The sequence below is a fragment of the Halichoerus grypus genome, chromosome 8 (assembly GCF_964656455.1).
Source record: "Halichoerus grypus chromosome 8, mHalGry1.hap1.1, whole genome shotgun sequence".
Classification (NCBI taxonomy): domain Eukaryota; kingdom Metazoa; phylum Chordata; class Mammalia; order Carnivora; family Phocidae; genus Halichoerus; species Halichoerus grypus.
In genome coordinates, this window is record NC_135719.1 from 115420487 (window position 1) to 115442729 (window position 22243).

The 22243-nt window shown below is 37.3% G+C and overlaps 1 protein-coding gene across 1 annotated transcript in view; it reads right to left on the minus strand.

The window, feature by feature from the left end:
• KCNH5 (potassium voltage-gated channel subfamily H member 5) overlaps positions 1-22243 on the minus strand; it is a 311548-nt gene that overhangs the window by 278771 nt on the left and 10534 nt on the right. The window contains exon 2 of the mRNA XM_078053792.1: positions 2288-2411. Coding sequence (XP_077909918.1) covers positions 2288-2411 — 124 coding nt within the window. The remainder of the gene's footprint in view (positions 1-2287; positions 2412-22243) is intronic.

Here is a 22243-nt window from a genome sequence, read left to right on the forward strand (position 1 = left end):
CCTCTGCATTCGATGATAAGGCTTCCCTATCTAAATATTCATCCTAACCCTAAATAAAAGGAATATGGTTCTTATCACAGCCGTGAGTCCCCTCGCTCTGGGGACTCACGGCTTTGGAAGCCATTCTCCTTCATGTCTTTATTTGCTGCAAATAAAGTTTTGTTTGTGCGACTGATATTCAACCTGGTGCAGTTTCTTTTTTTTTTTTTTAATTTTTTTATTGTTATGTTAATCCCCATACATTACATCATTAGTTTTAGATATAGTGTTCCATGATTCATTGTTTGTGCATAACACCCAGTGCTCCATGCAGAACGTGCCCTCCTCAATACCCATCACCAGGCTAACCCATCCTCCCAACCCCCTCCCCTCTAGAACCCTCAGTTTGTTTTTCAGAGTCCATTGTCTCTCATAGTTCTTCTCCCCCTCCGATTTCCCCCCCTTCATTCTTCCCCTCCTGCTACATTCTTCTTCTTCTTTTTTTCTTTCTTAACATATATTGCATTATTTGTTTCAGAGGTCCAGATCTGAGATTCAACAGTCTTGCACAATTCACAGCGCTTACCAGAACACATACCCTCCCCAGTGTCCATCACCCAGTCACCCCATCCCTCCCACCCCACCCCCCACTCCAGCAACCCTCAGTTTGTTTCCTGAGATTAAGAATTCCTCATATCAGTGAGGTCATATGATACATGTCTTTCTCTGTTTGACTTATTTCGCTCAGCATAATACCCTCCAGTCAACCTGGTGCAGTTTCTGACTCACCAAGGAACGAACTCACATCAGTTCAGGCACAGCTGTCGTACAATTCAACTGAATTCTGACACAACCTCTCCGGAGATAGCGTAATTCCACAAGTCAAGGGTTCTGTCTGACAAGACCACGCCCCGCCCCCTACTCCAGACACCAGTTGAAAGCACAAGTTGTTGCCTGTACTTCTGACCTACCAACTACAAATTGGAGGTTTCCGCAATCTTCTTGGGTTTGATTAATTTGCTAGGGCAGCACACAGAGCTCAGAGAAATATTTTACTTACTAGATCCTTGGTTTATTATAAAAGGATACAACTTAGGCATAGCTAGATCAAAGAGATGCGCAGGCAAGCTATGGGGGAAGGCACAGAGTTCCATGCTGTCCCCACGTGCTCCACTCTCCCAGTACCTCCACATGCTCACCAACCCAGAAGCTCTCTGAACCCTGTCCTTTGGTGCTTTTTATGGAGGCTTCACTACATAGTCATGACTGATTAATTCTTAATTCAACCTCCAGCCCTGAGCCTCAGCTCAGGTCATGATCCCAGGGTCCTGGGATCCAGCCCTGCATCAGGCTCCCTGCTCGCTGGGAAGCCTGCTTCTCCTTCTCCCACTCCCCCTGCTTGTGTTCCCTCTCTCTCTGTCAAATAAATAAATAAAATCTTTAAAAAAAAAAAAAAGAAGAAGAAGAAGGAGGCAAACCATAAGAGAATCTTCCCTAGAGGTAGGGAGGTTGAGGGGCTTGAGTATTGAATGTTTCAACCCTCCAGTTACCTGGATGGTTCCCCTGGCAATAGTCTCCATACTAAGGTTACTTAAGCACTTTCTAGAAAGTCACCATTAACATAATAAAAGGCACCTTTATGGTTCTTATCACAGGAAATTCTAAGGGCTTTAAGGACCTGTGCCAGGAACTATGTCAAAGACCAAATATATATTCCTTATTATAAATAAATCCCAATATCACAGAGAGTCGAGCACAGGAGTTTCCCCTTATCTGGGGAGAATCCGTTCCAAGACCCCCCACCATGGGTGTCTGAAATCGCAGATAGTACCTAACACTGTAGATACTGGTTTTCTTTTCCTATACATACATACCTATGATAAAGTTTAATTTATTAATTATGCACAGGAAGACATTAACAATAATAATAATAAAATAGAACAATTATAACAATATACTGTAATAAAAACTGTGTTAGTGTGGTCTCTCTCTTTCTCTAAGCATCTTATTGTATTGTACTCACCTTTCTTGTGAAGATGTGACATGAGAAAATAGCATAGCATTTCATAGGAAATGAGAGGAAGTGAGGTGAATGATATAGGCATCAGAAGGAGGAGCATCTGCTCCTGGAAGTTTAAACTGTGGGTAATAAACTACTGGAAGCATGAAACCACAGGAAACAAAACCGCAGGAAGTAAAAACCACAAGGAAGCAAAACCGAGGTCAAGTGGGGGATTACTGTAAATTTAACCACATTCAGCATTTACTTGAACTTCAGAAAAGATTCCTGAGCTGTTCTATTACCTACCTGCAAGTGCTGCTTTTCTGCATCACGTCAGCTCGATGATACCCAGAGAGTTTGCAAAAACCGTCATTACTATAAACTACAGGCCAATCCACAATCTGGGCATTTCCCAGTAAGAAACTTGATTCTAAAGAAGAAAGAAGGAAAAGGAAGTTTTTTTATCTTCATTTAACAATGTACTTCTTTCAAGTAAACAAAAAGACAAATTTATAGACAAATACAATTATGGTTTGTTATGGTACAAATAATAAAGCCTATTCTTGAGATTGACATAATCAGTTTAGCATGATTATCTAATGAGATCAGCAATAAGTACCAGATTTGCATACAAACAAAAACCCCATTAGAAAAAAAAGCCAGTTTATAATACCTCTTTGCATTCAAATATAATCTAATCTATGAAAAACAAGTATGGTTAATATTAAGTAAATGTTAATGACTATAATAATTATACCTAAACACAGATTAATTTAAGAATAGGGCCAGAGTCACTTCTCCACTAATTGAGAAAACTAAACTTGATAATACTGAAGCAATTTGTATGACTGCTCCAAAAATTCTATTATTATAATTTTGACATGATGGGACAAATTGTCCATTAGATTGATCTTGAGAAGTCTAATTTAAAATAACACTGAAGAGGGGTGCCTGGGTGGCTCAGTTGGTTAAGCTTCAGACTCTTGGTTTTAGCTCAGCTCATGATCTCCTGGGTCATGAGATCAAGCCCCACAGAGGGCTCTATGCTCAGTGGGGAGTGTGCTTGAGATTCTCTCCCTCTGCCCCTCCCCCCACTTGCTCGCTCACTCTCTCTCTCTCAAATAAATAAATAAATCTTTAAAAGAAATTTAAAATAACATTGAAGATTCCTTTTTAAAAATAAAATTATTCAAATATATTATTTTCAACCACATTCTACACAGAATTTGGAAACTATCATTATTGTAAATAAAAGAAATATCTTTGGTCTGTTTTGCACAGAGAAGTGATTTTGCTTCAGGTATAAAATAAAATAAGATAAAAACAGAGAGGGAGGGGCGCCTGGGTGGCTCAGTCATTAAGCGTCTGCCTTCAGCTCAGGTCATGATCCCAGGGTCCTGGGATCCAGCCCTGCATCAGGCTCCCTGCTCGCTGGGAAGCCTGCTTCTCCCTCTCCCACTCCCCCTGCTTGTGTAATAAATCACTAAATTCTACTCCTGAAACCAATACTACACTATATGTTAACCAACTTGAATTTAAATTAAAAAAAAAATTAATACAAAAAATATCTTTGGTATCAACCTTGATTAAAAATCCAATATTTAAAAAGAGTAAATTTTAAGGGATTACTATACTTCAAAAATTCAAAATATCTACCAAAAAAATCTCCTTTGAACTCATATTCAAAATAGTGTCCTAAAAGGGAAATTAACTTATGAGTTTAAGACTTTAAGTTTAAATCCTGACTCAAAGTTGGTCTTCATAAAAATAGCAATGCAATTCAACATTTACTAAGTAGCTGCTAAGTAAAAGGCACTACTCTGGGTCAAACAATGGGATAGAATAAAGATCAATAAAACATACCCTTTACTCTCAAAAAAACTTCCATGTTAAGAAAAATAAATATGTAACAACCAATTACAATTATCAGAATAGATGCTAAATCTAGAAGTATTGGACAAAATATGGCAAAAATCTGTTTCAAAGTACTAAAACAACCAAAAATAGACAGAAACTGAAAAAAAGACAAACCCTTGAAATAAAAGAGATACATTAAATAAGATATTCATTTAACTGTCCATTCCCAGAGAGCAAATTTCCAGGTTATACAGTTCATTGGTGATAGAGCTCAAGCAGAAAAAGTTTTATGGGACTAAATAGTCAAAAGTCACAATTTGGGGCTGCCAGAGCAGCTTGAAGTTGAGGGGAAGATCCTTTAACATATGGAGCCATAAACCTGTATATAAATCTACCTCAAATCCTTCTCTGTGATCTAAACTATGCATGCACAAAATGAGTCTACAAGAAACCTGTCTACTCCAGCAATGACTACAAGGCAAGAGGTAAGCAGAAATTTCACCAGCTCTCAAGGCTAGAAGACAAATTTTTGAGTTCAAGTCCTATCAAGTTAGAGAAGCTTGGTAGATACCTCAAGTTCTCCATTCAAGCCACAGAAGGTCATGCTTTAGGAATAAGAAACAAGTCCCGGGATAATGGGTTATAACCTGGGACTAAGATTAAAAATGTGGAAAATACACTCTCTCTCTCTCACACACACACACACACACACACACACTCCCACAAAGCTAAAATCGTGATCAAGGAAACTCACCCATAACTTAACTACCTGCTCTCTATAATGTATGAACACAGTGTCTGGTATGCACTTAAAAACTATTAGGCATGCAAAGAAACAGAAAACTTTTATGATAATCCAGGGAAAAAATAAGCCATAGAAAGAGAGGTCAATATGGGAACATAGAAATAAATAATACAACCTCTGGAATAAAAAAATTCATTGGATAGGTTTAACAGTACATTGAACACTAAGAAAGAACAATTTAAAAACATATCAATGCAAATGATTCCAAGCTGAAGCAAAAAGAGAAAGAGATTAAAGATGTTCCATAGGACAATATCAAGCAGTCTAAGACCTATGTAGTTGAGGCTGGAAAAAAATAGAATAGGGCATAAATGTTATATGAATAAAGGATAACTAAAATTTTTCAAATTGCATGAAAAATAACAACCTAGAGATCTTAGTTCAGTAAACCAAAGCAAGATAAATGCAAGCAAAGCCACAGTACAAAGATGGGTAAAGGTAAAGCTGAACATAGAAAATAAGGGAAAAAAGGTCTTTTAAGCATCCAAAGAAAAAAGATTATTTAAGTATGTTTCAGGGGAGATGGGGGAGATAATAATTACAGCATACAAATCATGAAAAACAAAGATGACCAAAAAACAATGAAATGACATCTTTAAAATACTGAGAGGAAAATATTTATCAACCTAGATTTTCATGTAGAGCGAAGGTATCCTTCAAAATTGAAGGCAAAATAAAGACACATTCAGAAACAAAACAGGAAGAATTCATTGCCAGCAGAATCACAGTAAAACAAATGTGGTAGGTGTTTTAGCTGAAAGGGAAAAAAATCAAAATAATAATAATGATGACCCTCACAAAAAAAGTCAAGAAGGTAAAAATAAACAGCTGGTGGGACAAACAGAAAGCAGACCACCGGGGGTGCCTAGGTGGCTCAGTAGGTTGAACGTCCAACTCTTGATTTTGGCTCAGGTCATCATCTCGAGGTCATGATCTCAAGATCATGCGATAAGAGCCCTGCTTTGGGCTCCACACTCAGTGCAGAGTCCGCTTGAGATTCTCTCTCTCTCCCTCTCCATTCACCCCTACCTCCATGCTCTCTCGCACTCTCTCTCTCTCTCTCTGTAAAATAAATAAATAAATCTTAAAAGAAAAAAAAGTAAACCATGGGATGGTAGCCCTAAATCCAACCATATCAAGCATTACATGAAATGTAAATGGGATAAATAGACTAATTAAAAGACAGAAATTTTCAAACTGAATTTTATTTTTTTATTTTTATTTTTTTTAAAGTGGTGTTTTGGAAGCCAAGCAAAGCCTGGTTTTTTTTTGTTTTTTTTTTAAGATTTTATTTATTTATTTGACAGAGAGAGACACAGCGAGAGAGGGAACACAAGCAGGGGGAGTGGGAGAGGGAGAAGCAGACTCCCCGCAGAGCAGGGAGCCTGATGTGGGACTCGATCCCAGGACCCTGGGATCATGACCTGAGCCGAAGGCAGTCGCTTAACCGACTGAGCCACACAGGCGCCCCTCAAACTGGATTTTAAAACAAAGAAACTGATAGTCTACTATTTCTAAGAAAGCCATTTAAAGTATAAAGACATAGACAAGTTGAAAGTGAAAGTGTGGGGAAAATACACTACATAAACACTAAGCATGAGAAAGTAAATGTGGCTACATTAATGCAAAATAAAGTAGTCTTAAAGACAAGGATAATAGAGCTAAAAAGAGGCAATTAATGATAACAAAAAGGTCAATTCATTAGGAAAACATAACTCTCTCAATACTTATTAAAGGCTCAGACAGCTCCAGGCTCAGTGAAATCTTTCAAATATTTAAATAAGACATAATATAAATATTATACAAACTCTCAAATAATATATGAGGAAACATTTCTGAACTTGTTTTATGAGGTTAGCATTATCATAATACCAAAAGCTGACAATGTCTGTTAAAAAAAGATTACTGACCAATAGATCTTATGAATATAGTTGCAAAAATCCAGAAGACCATATTGACAAATAGAAATAGCAATATATATATACTATACATATAACCAAGTAGGGTTTATCTTATCAATGTAAGGCTGATTTATCATTATGTGATCAATCAATGTAATCCATCATATCAACAGAATAAAAGAAAAAACCTATCATTATATCTCAATAGATGTAGAAAAAACCATTTGACACACTTATTCATGATTAAAATCTTTGAGCAAACCTGAAAAGAAGGAAACTTCCTCAAACTGATAGAGGATACCTACTAAAATATCTATAGCTAACATTATTCTTAAAAGTAGAATATTGAATAACTTCCCCCTAAGATCAGGAAAAAGTCAAGGATGTGTATTCTCAACCCTTATACTCAACATTTTATTAGTGGCCCAACTAATGAAATAAGGCCAAAAAAAGGAAAAAGAAAAAAACAGAAAGGATATAAATATTGGAAAGGAAGATATAATTGTTTTCTACTTGCAGATGGCATGATTGTTTATAGAGAAAAGCCTAAGGAATATTCAAAGGAACATCTAAAATTAAGTGAATTTAGCAAGGTTGCAGGATATAAAGTTAATATAAAAGTCAGTTTTGTTTCTATATACTAGCATTAAACAATTGAAAAATGAAAAATAATTTCACTTAGAATGATATAAAAAAATATAAAATACTTAGGAATAAATTTATCAAAAGATGTGTAGGACCTCTAGAGTGAAAACTAAAAAAACTCAGGTTAGGTAAATTAAAAAACACCTAGACAAAAAGAGAGCTGTGTCATGTTCATGAATTGAAACTGGATATTTTTAAGACATCAGTTCTCTGCAAATTGATCTATAGATTCAATACAATCCCAGTGAAAATACCAATAGGCTTTTCTGAAGTAATTGACAAAGTAATCATAAAATGTTTATGAAAGTACAAATTACCTAAAATAATCCAAAATAAAATCTGAAAAAGAAGAACCAAGTTGGGGAAACATACAACCAGATTAAAAAGTTCAGAGACAGACCCTCACATAAATGGTCAATTGATTTTTTGCATAGATACCAAGGCAGTTTAATGGGTAAAGAAAAGTCTTTTCAATGAACTGTGCTAAAACAATTATATATCCACATGAGCAAAAATTGAACCATGACTGCTACCTCACACCACACACACACACACACACACGTTTAAAATGGGTGATCGACCTAAATAGAAAAGTGAAAACTAAAAAGAAAACGTAGGAGAAAATCTTTGCCACTTTAAGGAAGACAAGAATTTCTTAGATAGGACTCATACAGCAATCACCATAAAAGAAAGTGTTGATAAATTAGACATCATCAAATTAAAATCAGCTGCCCATTCAAGGACATTGTCAAAAAAAGTGAAAAGGAAATCCACAGAATGAGAAAAAATACTTACAATACAGATATTTGAGAAAGAACTCCTATCCAGAATATACCCAAAAATCCTACAAAAAGACAAATGACCCAATAAACAAAATGGGCAAATGACTCAAACAGACATTTCCCAAAAGAAGATATACAATGGCCAATAACCACAAGAATAAGATGTTCACCATCATCAGACATCAGGGAAATACAAATTAAAAGCACAATGATATATCACTTCTCAACCATTAGGGTGGCTATAAAGGTTAATGATACAAAATTTGATGAGAATGTGAAATAAATGAAACTCTTTATAAAAATATTAATGAGAATATAAAATGGAACAATCATTTTGAAAAACAGTTTCTTGTAGAGTTAAATATTTAACTATGACCCAGATATTTCATTCTTAGGCATTTACTCAGTGAAATGAAAACATATGTTAACAATAAGACTTGTAGAAAATGTTCACATCATATTTATTCATAGCAGCCAAAAATTGAAAACAAAGCAAATGTTCGTCAACAAGAGAATGGATTAAAAATTGTGACATATTCATACAAGAAAAGCTACTCAGCTCTAAAATGGTACAAACTACTCATACATGCAACAACATGGATGAATCTGATAAACATTATAATGATTGATAGAAGCCAGAAGCTATAATTTCGTTCATATGAAGTTTAAATACAGGCAAAGTTAATCTATGGTGATAGGGATCAGAACAATTATTACTAAAGGGAATGGGTAGGCAACTGACAGGAAAAAGGAAAAAGAAACTTTCTGGGGAAGGTCATTGTTCTCTATCTTTATAGAGGTATAAGTCACACAAGTGTATATATTCCTCTAAGAGCAATTGAACTGTACACTTAAGATCTGTGTATTTTACCACATATTAATTACTTACCTCAAATTTAAAAGAAAACTCAAGGAAGACAAAAGACCAGAGATTCAGAAGTTTTAGGAAAGCTGTGACATTTGAAATGAACCTTAGCTACGAGAATGGTAATACTACCTTTTCTTGGTATATAGGGTGGTTAAAGTAGAGATTAAAATGAACTTCCCACAAAAAATGCTTCATAAAGTATAAATTCCTCTATAAATATATGACATTTTCATTTATGTATAGCATCAAGTATAAATGGTTATAATGTGATCATCAAAAACTAACTTTTCTCCTCTTAGCCCAGGCTGGGTCCTACTCAGTTTACTCCTGCTAATCCATATGCTCTCCACTTCATGACTAGGCAGCTATGGCAGTCCATTCAGCTACATAGTCTCCCTGCCTCAGCTGATCTTGTTTGTCACACTAATGTTCACTTGTCCCCCCGAATCCCTGCCTCCATCCTACCACTCCTCATCCAGATCAAGACTCCCAAGTGCTTACATTATCAGATTCTCTCCCAGACTTAGAAAGCATAGAGAGCTTCACTCTCCCTACCTATACAAAGTCCATACTATTGCAGTTAAGTCAGTTTTCTCATTATGGCTCCAAAATATACTCACCCATGATGCCTACTGTCCACTTGAAATGCTTTTCCCCCATTGCTTTACCTATCAAACCTTTCAGAACCAGCTCACTCTACCTTCCCTATGAGACATTCAGTGAGTACCACTCAGCCTACATCCCCCTCTGGCTACCACCATATCTGTCTCCAACACTTCGCTGGACAAACTTTCCATAAAAGTTGTCTATTCTCATTGGTTCCATCTTCTCAGCTCCCATTCACTCGACTCACTCCTATCTGGTTCTTTCCTTACCACTCCAGGACAACCAAGATCACCAGTAACCTCTCCATGTCACCAAACCCAAAGGATGCTTTTTATTCATCTCACTTGACAATTCAGAAGCACTGGTAACCACTCCCTCCTTTAAATTTCTTGACCCTTAGCTTTCATAAAATGACCTTCCCCTGGTTCTCTGAACAGTCCTCCATTTCCTTTGCAGGCTCAACATTCTTTATCCAGTGAGTATATATTGGAGTTTCTCCACATCAGTTCCTCTTATAACTTCACCTGTCTCCAAAGATTCAGTAACTCATAACTTTATATCCCCAAACCAGACCTCTTTTATAAACTCTAGATCTTGATATCCACATTGACCTAGATATCCTCTTTGATATTTTTTTTTAAGATTTTATTTATTTATTTGACAGAGAGAGACACAGTGAGAGAGGGAACACAAGCAGGGGGAGTGGGAGAGGGAGAAGCAGGCTTCCCGCCGAGCAGGGAGCCCGATGCAGTGCGGGGCTCAATCCCAGAAGCCTGGGATCATGACCTGAGCCAAAGGCAGACGCTTAATGACTGAGGCACCCAGGTGCCCCTAGATAACCTCTTAGATATCTTAAATGGACCTCAGTATCTTAGAGAATGGGATTACCATCCATACAGTTATGTAAGCCAGAAATCTGGGAGCCATCTTTCAATATCCTTCTCATTATCCTTATATCTAATCCATCACCAAATCCTATTAATTTTATCTCCTCAAACTTTCAAATTTCTCCATTTATCTGGATCTTCACTGTCATCTCCCAAATCCAAGCTTCCATCGCCTCTCCCCTAGATCACTCCAACAGCTATCTAATTGATTTACACCAATCCTCTCCGGGATTTCTTCAATGGATTGACCACACTGAAGCCAGAGAGGTCTTTCCAAATTTCCAACTGAATCATGTTCTCTCCCTGCTTTAATACCTGTCAATAACTTATAATGGCTCTCAGAATGCTCAAATCCTTTCCTTGGCCTATAATGACTTCAAAGTCTGTCAAATCGGCCACAGTCAAATTTTTCTTGTATTTTTGTAAGCTTCAAGCTCTCTCCCAACATAGACCCTTTTAACTTGCCATTCTCTCTGCCTAAACACCATTCTTTTCCTCACTTATCTGATTGACACTTGCAGTTATTTAGATCTTAACTCAACTCTCATGACCTCTGTAAATCTTTCCCTGACCTTCTGACCAGGTCATACCTAATAATTTTAGACATGATGCACCTCTTCCTCACAGCCCTTAACACAGTTATAATTTTATACCTATTTGTGTTATGATATGATGAATGCACATCTGCCTCTTGGGCTGTAAGCTCTATAGGACAGAGCCTGTACGCACTTTGGTCCAATTTGATCCTCCTGTACTTAACACAGTGTCTGGCACATAGTATAGTAGATGCTTGCTTGTTGGTTGACTATATCAATATACAAACGAATTAATGTATTCATGCAGGGATCTCTCTTTATATAATTGGTATCATGAAATTTAGTATGCAATGCCTCTCTAAATACTTCATATATATGTTACTTTTAACTTCTTAGATAATATAGTCCTTAGGATTATGAATTTTATGCCTACTGTGCCTAGAAGAGTTGTAATATAGTAATTATTTATTGGTTGAAATAATTGCTTCTATCCCAGGAAATGGAAAACAAATGTTCTAAAAAAGAACTAATATAAACATGAAAGGTCCTACTGAGGGATGCTTTCTCTCCTCCAGAAACTAAGCAAACCAGTGTTTTCAAACTTGTTTTAAGTTGAAGTTCATAGTAAGAAATTAATTTTATATAGTATCTTAAAATGTGTTTGCACAGATACACACATGTACCTACACAAACACACAACTAAAAAAAATTCTCAAACAACACTTACTACATGAGATATCCTCCTTTTTTATTCTATTTCAATTTTTTGGTGTGCTAGTTAAGACCCATTAAATCAATTTTATACCCCAAAGTAAAGGTTATATCTCACAACATCCCCAAGGTCTTGCAGACCTCCCTCTGTCATAAACAGACTTGTTTTCAAGACATTTGTTAGGATTTGGATCAGGAGCTCTAATTGCTCCTTGTTAATTCTGCTATTAAAAATATTAAACTGCTCCCACCATACCATTTTTAATAACTCTACAGTGAGAAAATTAAGACTCCAGCTCAGTAGGGCCTAACTATGATTATTCATTTGTTGTTGATATATTATTTCACTTATACTCTAATAACTCTATGTAATAACAAAATTAGAGCAACCTTTAGCGAAGCCCAAACTCTGTGCTAGGCATTGGGACAGGTTTCATATCTATTATCTCTAATCTGGAAAACAACTCCATTCTGCAATGAGTCAGAGACTCACCAAGCCCAGATTCCCCAAGACCAGCAACTAGAATGCAGGTTCCCTAAATTCTAATTCTTGACTGAGATATTTGCAAATTCAAACATTTTCTGGGTGAAATTGTGTCTTTTTTTCCCTATAATGGAAACGTAGGAAGTCAAAGAGTGAAGAAGTCCTAAAGCCACTCACTACAGGCAGGATAAATTCTCTTATAAGCTTGGAGTCAGAGTTGTTCAGTGGGAAAAAAAAAACACGGAAGTTGGAATCAATCCCATTTTTCAAAATATATACTTGGTTTTAGCCAATAATCATAGAATATGGACTATTCAGGTATTTGCCAGCTACATACTAGAGTATTTGCTCACAGTTTCAATCAGATCTAGCAACTCAGAAGAGACTTTTTTTAAACCAACTTAAAGATTAAATAGTCCAGGAAATATGGTGTCTATTCATCTTTATGCTTCAAGTTTGATTTTATTCATTTAGACCATCAGAGAGTAAAGTAATTACGTGTTCACTAGGCGTTACCTCAAGGTCCTAACAATTGCACATTAGCAATATGTGCTCTGGGTTTATGGAGGAAAAGCATGAGAACTGCTTTTATCATTTCTGAATGTTTTATAAAATTGTAATTGAGAAAATTAGCCACAGTGCCAGGGACTTCATATAACAAGTCATCAACTGGTAAATATTCATAACAATCAAGTTACTACAAAGAACCCTGTCCCCAAACTTTCTGCCAGCACTTGGACCCCCTCTCAATACTCCCAAGGGAGCTACTCTGAAAAACCTAGGGAGTTTTAATTAGGTTATTGGTTTCCTCACACACCAACTAGAGATACCAATATCTACCACTCTGGGTAATTTATGGAGATGAAATAGAGTAATGCAAGCAAAATCATTATGAATCAACTATTAGAGCAAAAAGTCTTTATAGCACTAGGTGTTATATGCAACTGATAAATTTTTGAATACTACATCTGAAATTAATGATGTACTATAAATTGACTAATTGAATTTAAATTTTTAGAAAGTCTTAATAAACTAATAACTGTTATTATTTATTATGTACAAGATTCTTGTACAACTGTCATATATGCAGAGAGAGCTTTCTATGTGTGAGTTCTGTATATGTATGTACAAGCAAAGAACTAGAAAAAAACACAAATATTTAAATGTTGACCCTGCAAACCAAAACCTACAAAATTGTATTTGTCACTGAAAGCTAAACTACAAAATAAAATATTAAGAGGAATGGGGCGGCACAAAAGAAGGGGAAACAGATTTCCTTTTCATGTCAAAGGCTAGATTAGATGAAAACTGATAAATATTAAATAGACTGTCCAGGATTTTCCTTTGGATATTTGTCTGTTTGTTAACTGAAAAACAATTTGTGTATTTGAAATATTCATACAGCTGTTCCATTTCCCTATAGTCATGAAAATTACTGTTTCAGTGAATGTGGAATCTGGTATTATTAAGAAACATTAAGAACAGGATAGCAAATTAATTAAAATTGTTTCCTGGAACATTTTAATTTCCTTTGGCTTTAAAACATGGTGGGGTATTAAGGAGGGCACGTATTGCATGGAGCACTGGGTGTTTTATGCAAAAAATGAATCATGGAACACTACATCAAAAACTAATGCTGTACTGTATGGTGACTAACATAACATAATTTAAAAATAAATAATAAAATAAAACATGGTGGGGAAAAGCAGTCTGGCTACTGAGAGATAACTTCTCTTCAAAGGAGGTGAGTTACAAATCTTGAAAGTGAGATCAGTTCAGAAGTTTTGGAAACACAAAGCTATTAAGGAAATTGCCCAGAATTCTTGGTGACCACCACCATCCTCACTGTTCTGAACTGAATATTTGTGTCCTCCCAAAATTCATATGTTGAAACCCTACCTCTCATGTGAAGGCATTGGGAGGTAGAGCCTTTGGGATGTGGTTAGGATTCGATGAGGTCATGAGGGTGAAGTCCTTCATGAATGGGACTAGTGTCCTTTTAAGAGTCACAAGAGAGTTTGATTCCTCTGCTCTGTTCTTCACATGTGAGGACACAACAGAAGCCAGCTGTCCACAACCAGGAAGAGGGTTCTCACCAGAACCCAACCATCCTGGCACCTTGATCTTGGACTTCCAAGATTGGGAGAAATAAATTTCTGCTGTTTAGAAGCCACTTGATTTATGCTATTTTGTTGGAGTAGCCCAAATAGATTAAGACATTCCTCAACCAATCTTGACAGGGAAACCAGTTCTGATTTGTCCTCACAGCTCTTAGCATACCAAGAGCCATGAATTCTGGAAAATTCAACTTTCTTGGAATCCAGCCTATTTCAGTCCTTGAAGATGTTTGCAAGCATTTCCTTCCAAATGATTCAAATACACAGTATGTTCCTGCATGAGGGGCCTAAGAATCAAGTCATTATCCCTACTTGGTGTTAGCAGTCCAGTACAATATTTTGGAAGCCGAATTCTACACGAGTAGAGTCTCTCTTTTTTTTTTTTTTTTTAAGATTTTGTTTATTTATTTGAGAGAGAGAGAGAGAGAAACCAGGGGGAGGAACAGAGGGAGAGGGACAAGCAGACTCTGCACATAGTGTGGAGCCTGATGGGGGACTCGATCTCAGGACCCTGAGACCATGACCTGAGCTGAAATCAAGAGTCTGATGCTTAACCAACTGAGTCACCCAGGTGCCCCATACATGAGCAGATTCTTGACTGAATTTCTGCAAAGGGGCTAAGTCTTGAAACATCTCCTATTCTTTCAAGACCATCCAGTATTTTCTCAGAGATGGACATGAAATAAATCAAGCACTCTTCCCTCATGGGTTAGAAGGTCAAAAAAATAAATCACAAGATCCTGATTCAAAATGACCCAGTAGGAATCATTATGTGTTTCTCCCAATTTTGACTGCACATTTCATTGGGTTGGAGATTGAGGAGCATTAGAAAGGGCCCCAGGAGTTACTCGTTCCAGGCCTCACCCCTCAAAGATTCTGTTTTAATAGGTCTGGGGTGAGATCCAGGCATCAGTATTTGTTTTTAAACCTTCTGAGGTGGTTACAATGTGCAGCCGGAGTGGAAAAGCACTAATCTACTGCAATAATCCCCAAATACTGGTGGCTGCAATAGAATCCTGTCATGAGTGTCAAAAATATCAAAAATACAGATTGCTAAATTCTAATGCAGACACATTGAATAGAATCCCTCAAGATGGAACATAAAAATACAGCCTCTGAAGGAAAGTCCCATGCTCAGCCAGGTTTGGGGAACTGACCTAGTACTTCGCTACTCAAAGTGTGGACCAGTACCACCTGGACGTTTGCTAGCAATGCAGACTCTGGGACCAGCCACAGACCTGATGAATCAGAACCTGCATGTTAACAAGATCATCAGGTGATCCTCAAGCCCACAAATGCCCTCATCTTACGCATTCTTTCCTTCTTTTCATGGATGAGAAAGCAGGCCCAGAAAATTAAAAGACTCGGGTACACAGGAAAAGAGTGTCTGGTGGGAGACAAACACACAGCCAGGCCTCACTAAGACTTTCTGTCCTATCACAGTGTATTTCTGAATTGCTGCCTAAGCTTTTGTTTTGCTTTGTCTGAATATAAAGGAAGCACTTCCTCTTTAAAGTGCCATTTCTTGGGCGCCTGGGTGGCTCAGTTGGTTAAGCGACTGCCTTCGGCTCAGGTCATGATCCTGGAGTCCCTGGATCGAGTCCCGCATCGGGCTCCCTGCTCGGCAGGGAGCCTGCTTCACCCTCTGACCCTCCCCCCTCTCATGTGCTCTCTCTCTCTCTCTCATTCTCTCTGTCTTAAATAAATAAATAAAATCTTTAAAAAATAAATAAATAAATAAAGTGCCATTTCTTCAGATAACAGGAAAATATCCATATTCTATGCCCTTGCATATTAATCCCATTCTTAAAGGAGATCATATACAAACTATGAAGTCAATAGTCTTGACTGATAAAAATTTCTCAAAGAAGAGAAGTTATATTCGGTCAATGACAATATAAAAGCATGGGAGATGTTCCTTCCCTTTCTACAGCAATTACAGGAAAAAATGTTTTCCTCTGAGCTGCTCCAACACTACCTGTATCTGGCATGATTAGACAGTTTTAAAATTTTTTGGGGGGGCACCTGGGTGGCTCAGTTGGTTAAGCGACTGCCTTCAGCTCAGGTCATGATCCTGGAGTCCTGGGATCGAGCCCCGCCTCGGGCTCCCTGCTCAGCAGGGAGTCTGCTTCTCCCTCTGACCCTCCCCCCTCTCATGCTCTCTCTATCTCATTCTCTCTCTCAAATAAATAAATAAAATCTTTAAAAAAAAAATATTTTTTTGTTTTATTTTGTTTTTATGAAAACTATGTCCTTCTGTGGTCCAGAGATTCCATGGACATTAACAAGGTGAAACACCTTTTGGGGGATTAACTCTCTCTCTCTCTCTCTCTACTCTCTCCCTCCCTCCCTCCCTCCCTCCCTCTTCCCTCAACTTTCTTATGCAAGTTACCCTAGAGAGATGAATTTCAGAGCACTAGCACAGAGAAGTTTTCAGATATTTTAGGAAGTGATGAGACACACAAAAGAATTCTAGAGTACTAAGGAGGAGAGAAGATCTCAAGTGGGGGTGAGAAAGGGAAAGTACTTCACAAAAAGAATCCAGAAACATCAAATGAACCACTTTCACTAATGTATAGTTTTTCCAAGGTCTAGAGTTGCCTCTGAGGACAATTAACAGGATTTTCTCTCTATGTTCACTTCATCGTAACTTTAGAAAAGCACACCACCCAGAAACCAGCACTGTTATTCTGAAAGTTACAACCTCAGGACAGGGATCCTCCAACAGAGGTTCAGTGCAGGTGGAAGCCCAGAAAGCTGGCTGAGAGCTATTTCAAGCTGCTCACCAGATCCCCTGGGCCTCTGTGAAGAAGGGCTGAGCACAGGTACTCCTGGCTCCAAGTAGCACCTCACCCTCCAAATCTTCTGATTCAAAGAGCTAAAGAACACACATTCCAAAAATCAGTGACCTCAAAGAAGTGGAAAAGCATTCCATGCTCATGGATTGGAAGAACAAACATTGTTAAAATGTCTATACTACTCAAAGCAATCTACACATTTAATGCAATCCCTATCAAAATACTACCAGCATTTTTCACAGAGCTAGAACAAACAATCCTAAAATTTGTATGGAGCCAAAAGAGATCCCAAATAGCCAAAGTAATCCTGAAAAAGAAAAACAAAACTGGAGGCATCACAATTCCAGATTTCAAGTTATATTACAAAGCTGCAGTAATCAAAACAGTATGGTACTGGCACAAAAACAGACACATAGATCAATGGAACAGAATAGAGAACCCAGAAATGGGTCCACAACCTATATGGTCAACTAGTCTTTGACAAAGCAGCAAAGAACATCAATGGAAAAAAGATAGTCTCTTCAACAAATGGTGTTGAGAAAATTAGACAGCAACATGCAGAAGAATGAAACTGGACCATTTTCTTACACCATACACAGAAATACATTCAAAATGGATGAGACCTAAATGTGAGATGGGAAACCATCAAAGTCCTAGAGGAGAACACAGGCAGAAACCTCTTTGACCTCAGCTGTAGAAAATTCTTTCTAGACATGTCACCAGAGGCAAGGGAAACAAAAGCAAAAATGAACTATTGGTACATCATCAAGATAAAAAGCTTCTGCATAGCAAAGGAAACAATCAACAAAACTGAAAGGCAGCCTATGGAATGGGAGAAGATATTTGCAAATGACATATCTGATAAAAGGTTAGTATCCAAAACCTTTAAATAAATTGTATCAAACTCAAAACCCCCCCAAAAAAACAAATAATCCAGTTAAGAAAAGGGCAGAAGACATGAATAGACATTTTTCCAAAGAAGACATCCAGATGGCTAACAGATACATGAAAAGATGCTCAACATCACTCATCATCAGGGAATACAAATCAAAACCACAATGAGATACCACCTAACACCATTCAGAATGTCTAAAATTAACATCACAAGAAACAACAGGTGTTGGTGAGGATGCAGAGAAAGGGGAACCCTCTTACTGTTGGTGGGAATGCAAACTGGTGCAGTCACTCTGGAGAACAGTATGGAGGTTCCTCAAAAAGTTAGAAATAGAGCTACCCTATGATCCAGCAACTGCACTCCTAGGTACTTACCCAACAGATACAAATATACAGATTCAAAGGGGTACATGCACCCCAATGTTTCTAGCAGCATTATCAACAATAGCCAAACTATGGAGAGAACCCAAATGTCCATCAACTGATGAGTGGATAAAGAAGATGTGGTATATATAAATATATATATGTGTATATATATATATATATATAAAGGAATATTACTCAGCCATCAAAAAGAATGAAATCTTGCCATTTGCAATGACGTGGATGGAGCTAACGTGTATTATGCTAAGTGAAATAATTCTCACTCATTTGTGGAATTTAAGAAAAAGAACAAATGAACCTATGGGAAGGGGGGAAAGAAAAAAAAGAAGAGAGGAAAACAAACCATTAGAGATCCTTAATGAAGGAGAACAAACTGAGGGCTGATGGTGGGAGGTGGGGGGGGATGGGCTAGATGGGTGATGGGGATTAAAGGGGGCACTTGTTGTGAGGAGCACTGGGTGTTGCATGTAAGTGATGAATCACTGAATTCTACTCCTGAAACAAATATTGTACTGTATGTTAACTAACTAAAATTTAAATTAAAAAAAAAAATCAGTGACCAAAAAGGGAAATTTGAAGCTTAAAAGCAACACTTAAAATTCATGTAGTAATTGTTAATGTTTTCCGAAAGGGATTGGTTAAAGAGGGCATTTCAACAACGCTGATTGTCAGCTATTCATTATAAATTAAGGTTTTGGGTTGAAATTTTGGTTTTATTAAAAAATTTACTTTGTTTCTGGTCTGAATCAGCCTCTTATTAAAGTCGGAAGCTACATGTTTCTAGTCCACAAGAACAACAAGACGGACCAAGCTAATTACCTAGCCTGTGATATTCTTTCCTGAACTTCTGTAAGTACAATGCAGAAGTCCCCTGTGTACACAATCACACTGAACTAAACTCCCTTTGGCTGCATTCTTCTTCACTTCAGGGGAATGAAAAGGAGCTAGATAACAAAGTGATGATGCAGGTGATGTCTAAAGCTTCACTCCAAACCTGGCTCTCAGGGAAATCTGCACTACTTCTATCTATACCCAGATGCTTGAACCAAAACCCAGAAAGGCATCCTTCACACCTCCTCATTTATGCCATCACTAAAACCTAATTCTACCAATTGAAACATGTCTGATGCACCTACTTCTCTCCATCTCTATTGCTCCCAGCCCAGCCCAGGCCACCATCATCTCTTGCCTAGACTACTGCAACAGTCCCCTCGCTGGTCCCCTACCATGGCTCCTCCTCCTTCTGACCTAACTTGTTGTTACACAACAAGTAATCCTTGTGGCCAGGAGATTTGTCCACTGCACTTGGAATACAATGCAAAAGCCTGACCCTGAATAGCCAGGCCCCAGCTTTCTCTTCTTTTGCTTACTGCAATCCAACTACACTGGCCTTTAAACTTCACAAACTTAGCCACTCATTTTCTCTGTCTCTCTTTAGGACTATTCACCTGTTTTCTCTTCACCTGAAATATTTTTCTGCCCACTCATCATCTAGCCATCTCTTACTTTGGGGCTCCATTTTACACTACTGCCTTAGAAAGACCTTCCCTGACACCACCTCCCAATCAAAATTAATCCCTGTTATTCTTAGTCACAGCACCCTTTCCTTTTCTCCACGATGCTTATCATAATTTGTAATCATATGTTGGACATGGGTTTGTTGAATTCCTGTTTCTCCTCCCAGACTCTGAGTTCCATGCAGTCAGAGACCATGTCTGTTTATTTATCACTATATCCCCACAAATGTTTGTTGAATGATCAAAACCAAATATAAAAATTCTGATTCCTATTTAAAGTCATATAATCAACAATTATTAGAGCAATGCTAGATATTGTCAAGAATTACAGATAATTCCCCCCTTCCCATAGGTTCATTTGTTCTTTTTCTTCAAAGAACAGACAATTCTATGGGAAAAAAAAAAATCAGGGGTTCCCAAGCAGATTTCCCCACACTCTGGAAACTTGTAAATTTAAGTCGTGGAGTCTATCCTATTTTTTAAACTTGTCTTCTGGGTAAGTGATATCTATAGATATATTTAAGCTTCATAGAAGAGTAACAGCAGAACAATCCCTGAAGCACATATAGCACATGCTATTTGGGTTAAATAAAATTCTGGCACAGATGGCTAAACAAGAGCATAAATAACTAATATGTCATAATCCACAATATTGATTTCTGGTAGATGCATTGCTCACTTCCACTATGCAATAACAGAATATAAGGCTGGTATCTTTCCTGTTCTTACAGATACACCTTTACCCTACAGCTCTATAGCAAGGTAGTGTGTGTGTGTGTGTGTGTGTGTGTGTGTGTGTGTGTGTGTGTAGATACATACACTTTGTACCTTCCACAATGAGACTAATTATTATATGATAATATTGGCAACATTAAGCAGACCATCACTGTGGGAGTTTGAAATATGCAAAAAATATCTGTTAATTTATTCAAACTTGTTCAGCTGTCATCAAAGATAAAAATATGCCTCCACTTTTCATCTCCTTCAATATCAAAGGTACATTTTTAAGTTTCTGTGTTTCTTTGATGGCATTAACTTCAACGTTTTTCCAACTAGCCAAAGTGGTTTAGAATGCATGAGATTCTTTAACATATATTTCTGAAATTCTAATGATAGGAATAATAGCAGTTTTGCTATAGAAAATATTTCTCCATGCACAAAAAAGAATGTTCAACAATGCAAAATTTCTACTTTTAGTAGTTGGTATTTTGTTCATGAGAAGATGGGCTTCTAAAAAGTATACTGGTCAGCCCCGCATCGGGCTCCTTGCTCCGCGGGAAGCCTGCTTCTCCCTCTCCTACTCCCCCTGCTTGTGTTCCCTCTCTCGCTGTGTCTCTCTCTGTCAAATAAGTAAAAAAATAAATAAATAAAAATAAAAAAAAAAAGTATACTGGTCAGAATTATTAGAAGCAAAATGTAATGGCAGTAATGAATATAGGACTCATAGTCTTGGAATACAATAGAAAACCTTCACCCTGATATAGATAATGACAAACTTTTACTGAATTTTATTATAATGAAATTTCTTAAAATACCTGAAGCCATAAGACATCACTAGTTATATAATCTTGGACAAAAGTCAAATCAGTCAAAATGTGTTTATCAGGGGGAAAAAGCATTACATATTTAATCTTTAAGCATTTTTCAATCCTGCGAATAAACAAACCTTGTTTTTGCAAAAGATTTGCATCTGTGAAGGGATTATATATTTTCTTTGAAGTTAACCTTTTAAGGCAATCAACACTAATGGCTAGATAACTAATGAAGAATTCCAATTAAGAGATGAGACTAACTTGCACACCTGGTAGAAACACACAAGTGAGGCTTTTCTGAATGCATTTACAATCTAAATTTTCTAAAGCATTGTTCTATTTTTTTCTATTATCTATGCAATGGAGCTAATTGTGTAAGGGAAATATACAGATCACAAATTCAATTCCTTTCTCTCCTTTGGCCAGCTTTCACAGGGCCAGGTACAGAGAGGCTGACATTTCCACCTTCTTCAGCTTCTGCAAGTACTGCCAGATACTGAGCTAAAGAGAACTGATGTTTCTTTGGCTCTAAATAGTAGTTATTTGTTGGAGGGAAGAGTGGTGTTTGTCTGGAGTTTTGTTTTTTTCTCCAAATAAGTAAGCCCTTGGTCAAATGAGTCCAAATATGACTTAAAATGTCATTGAGTTAATTCTTTGCTTTCTTCAAGTTAAAAAAAAGCAAAACAAAACACAAAACAGAAAGAAGGAAAGAAAATCTCCCCTACCTTACCTTATCTAGAGAAAATAGGAAAAGGTGAATATTTATTAAGCTCTTACTATAATGAGGTACAGTGCAAGCTCCGTTACATTTATGGGTTTGCTGAGTCTTTCCGCTGACTTGCAAGGTAGTATTTACAATCCTAGAGAGGGCTAGTGTTTCACCATGGGTAAGGTCTAGAGCCGGGACAAGAGTCTGTGTCATCACGATGGAAATGCCT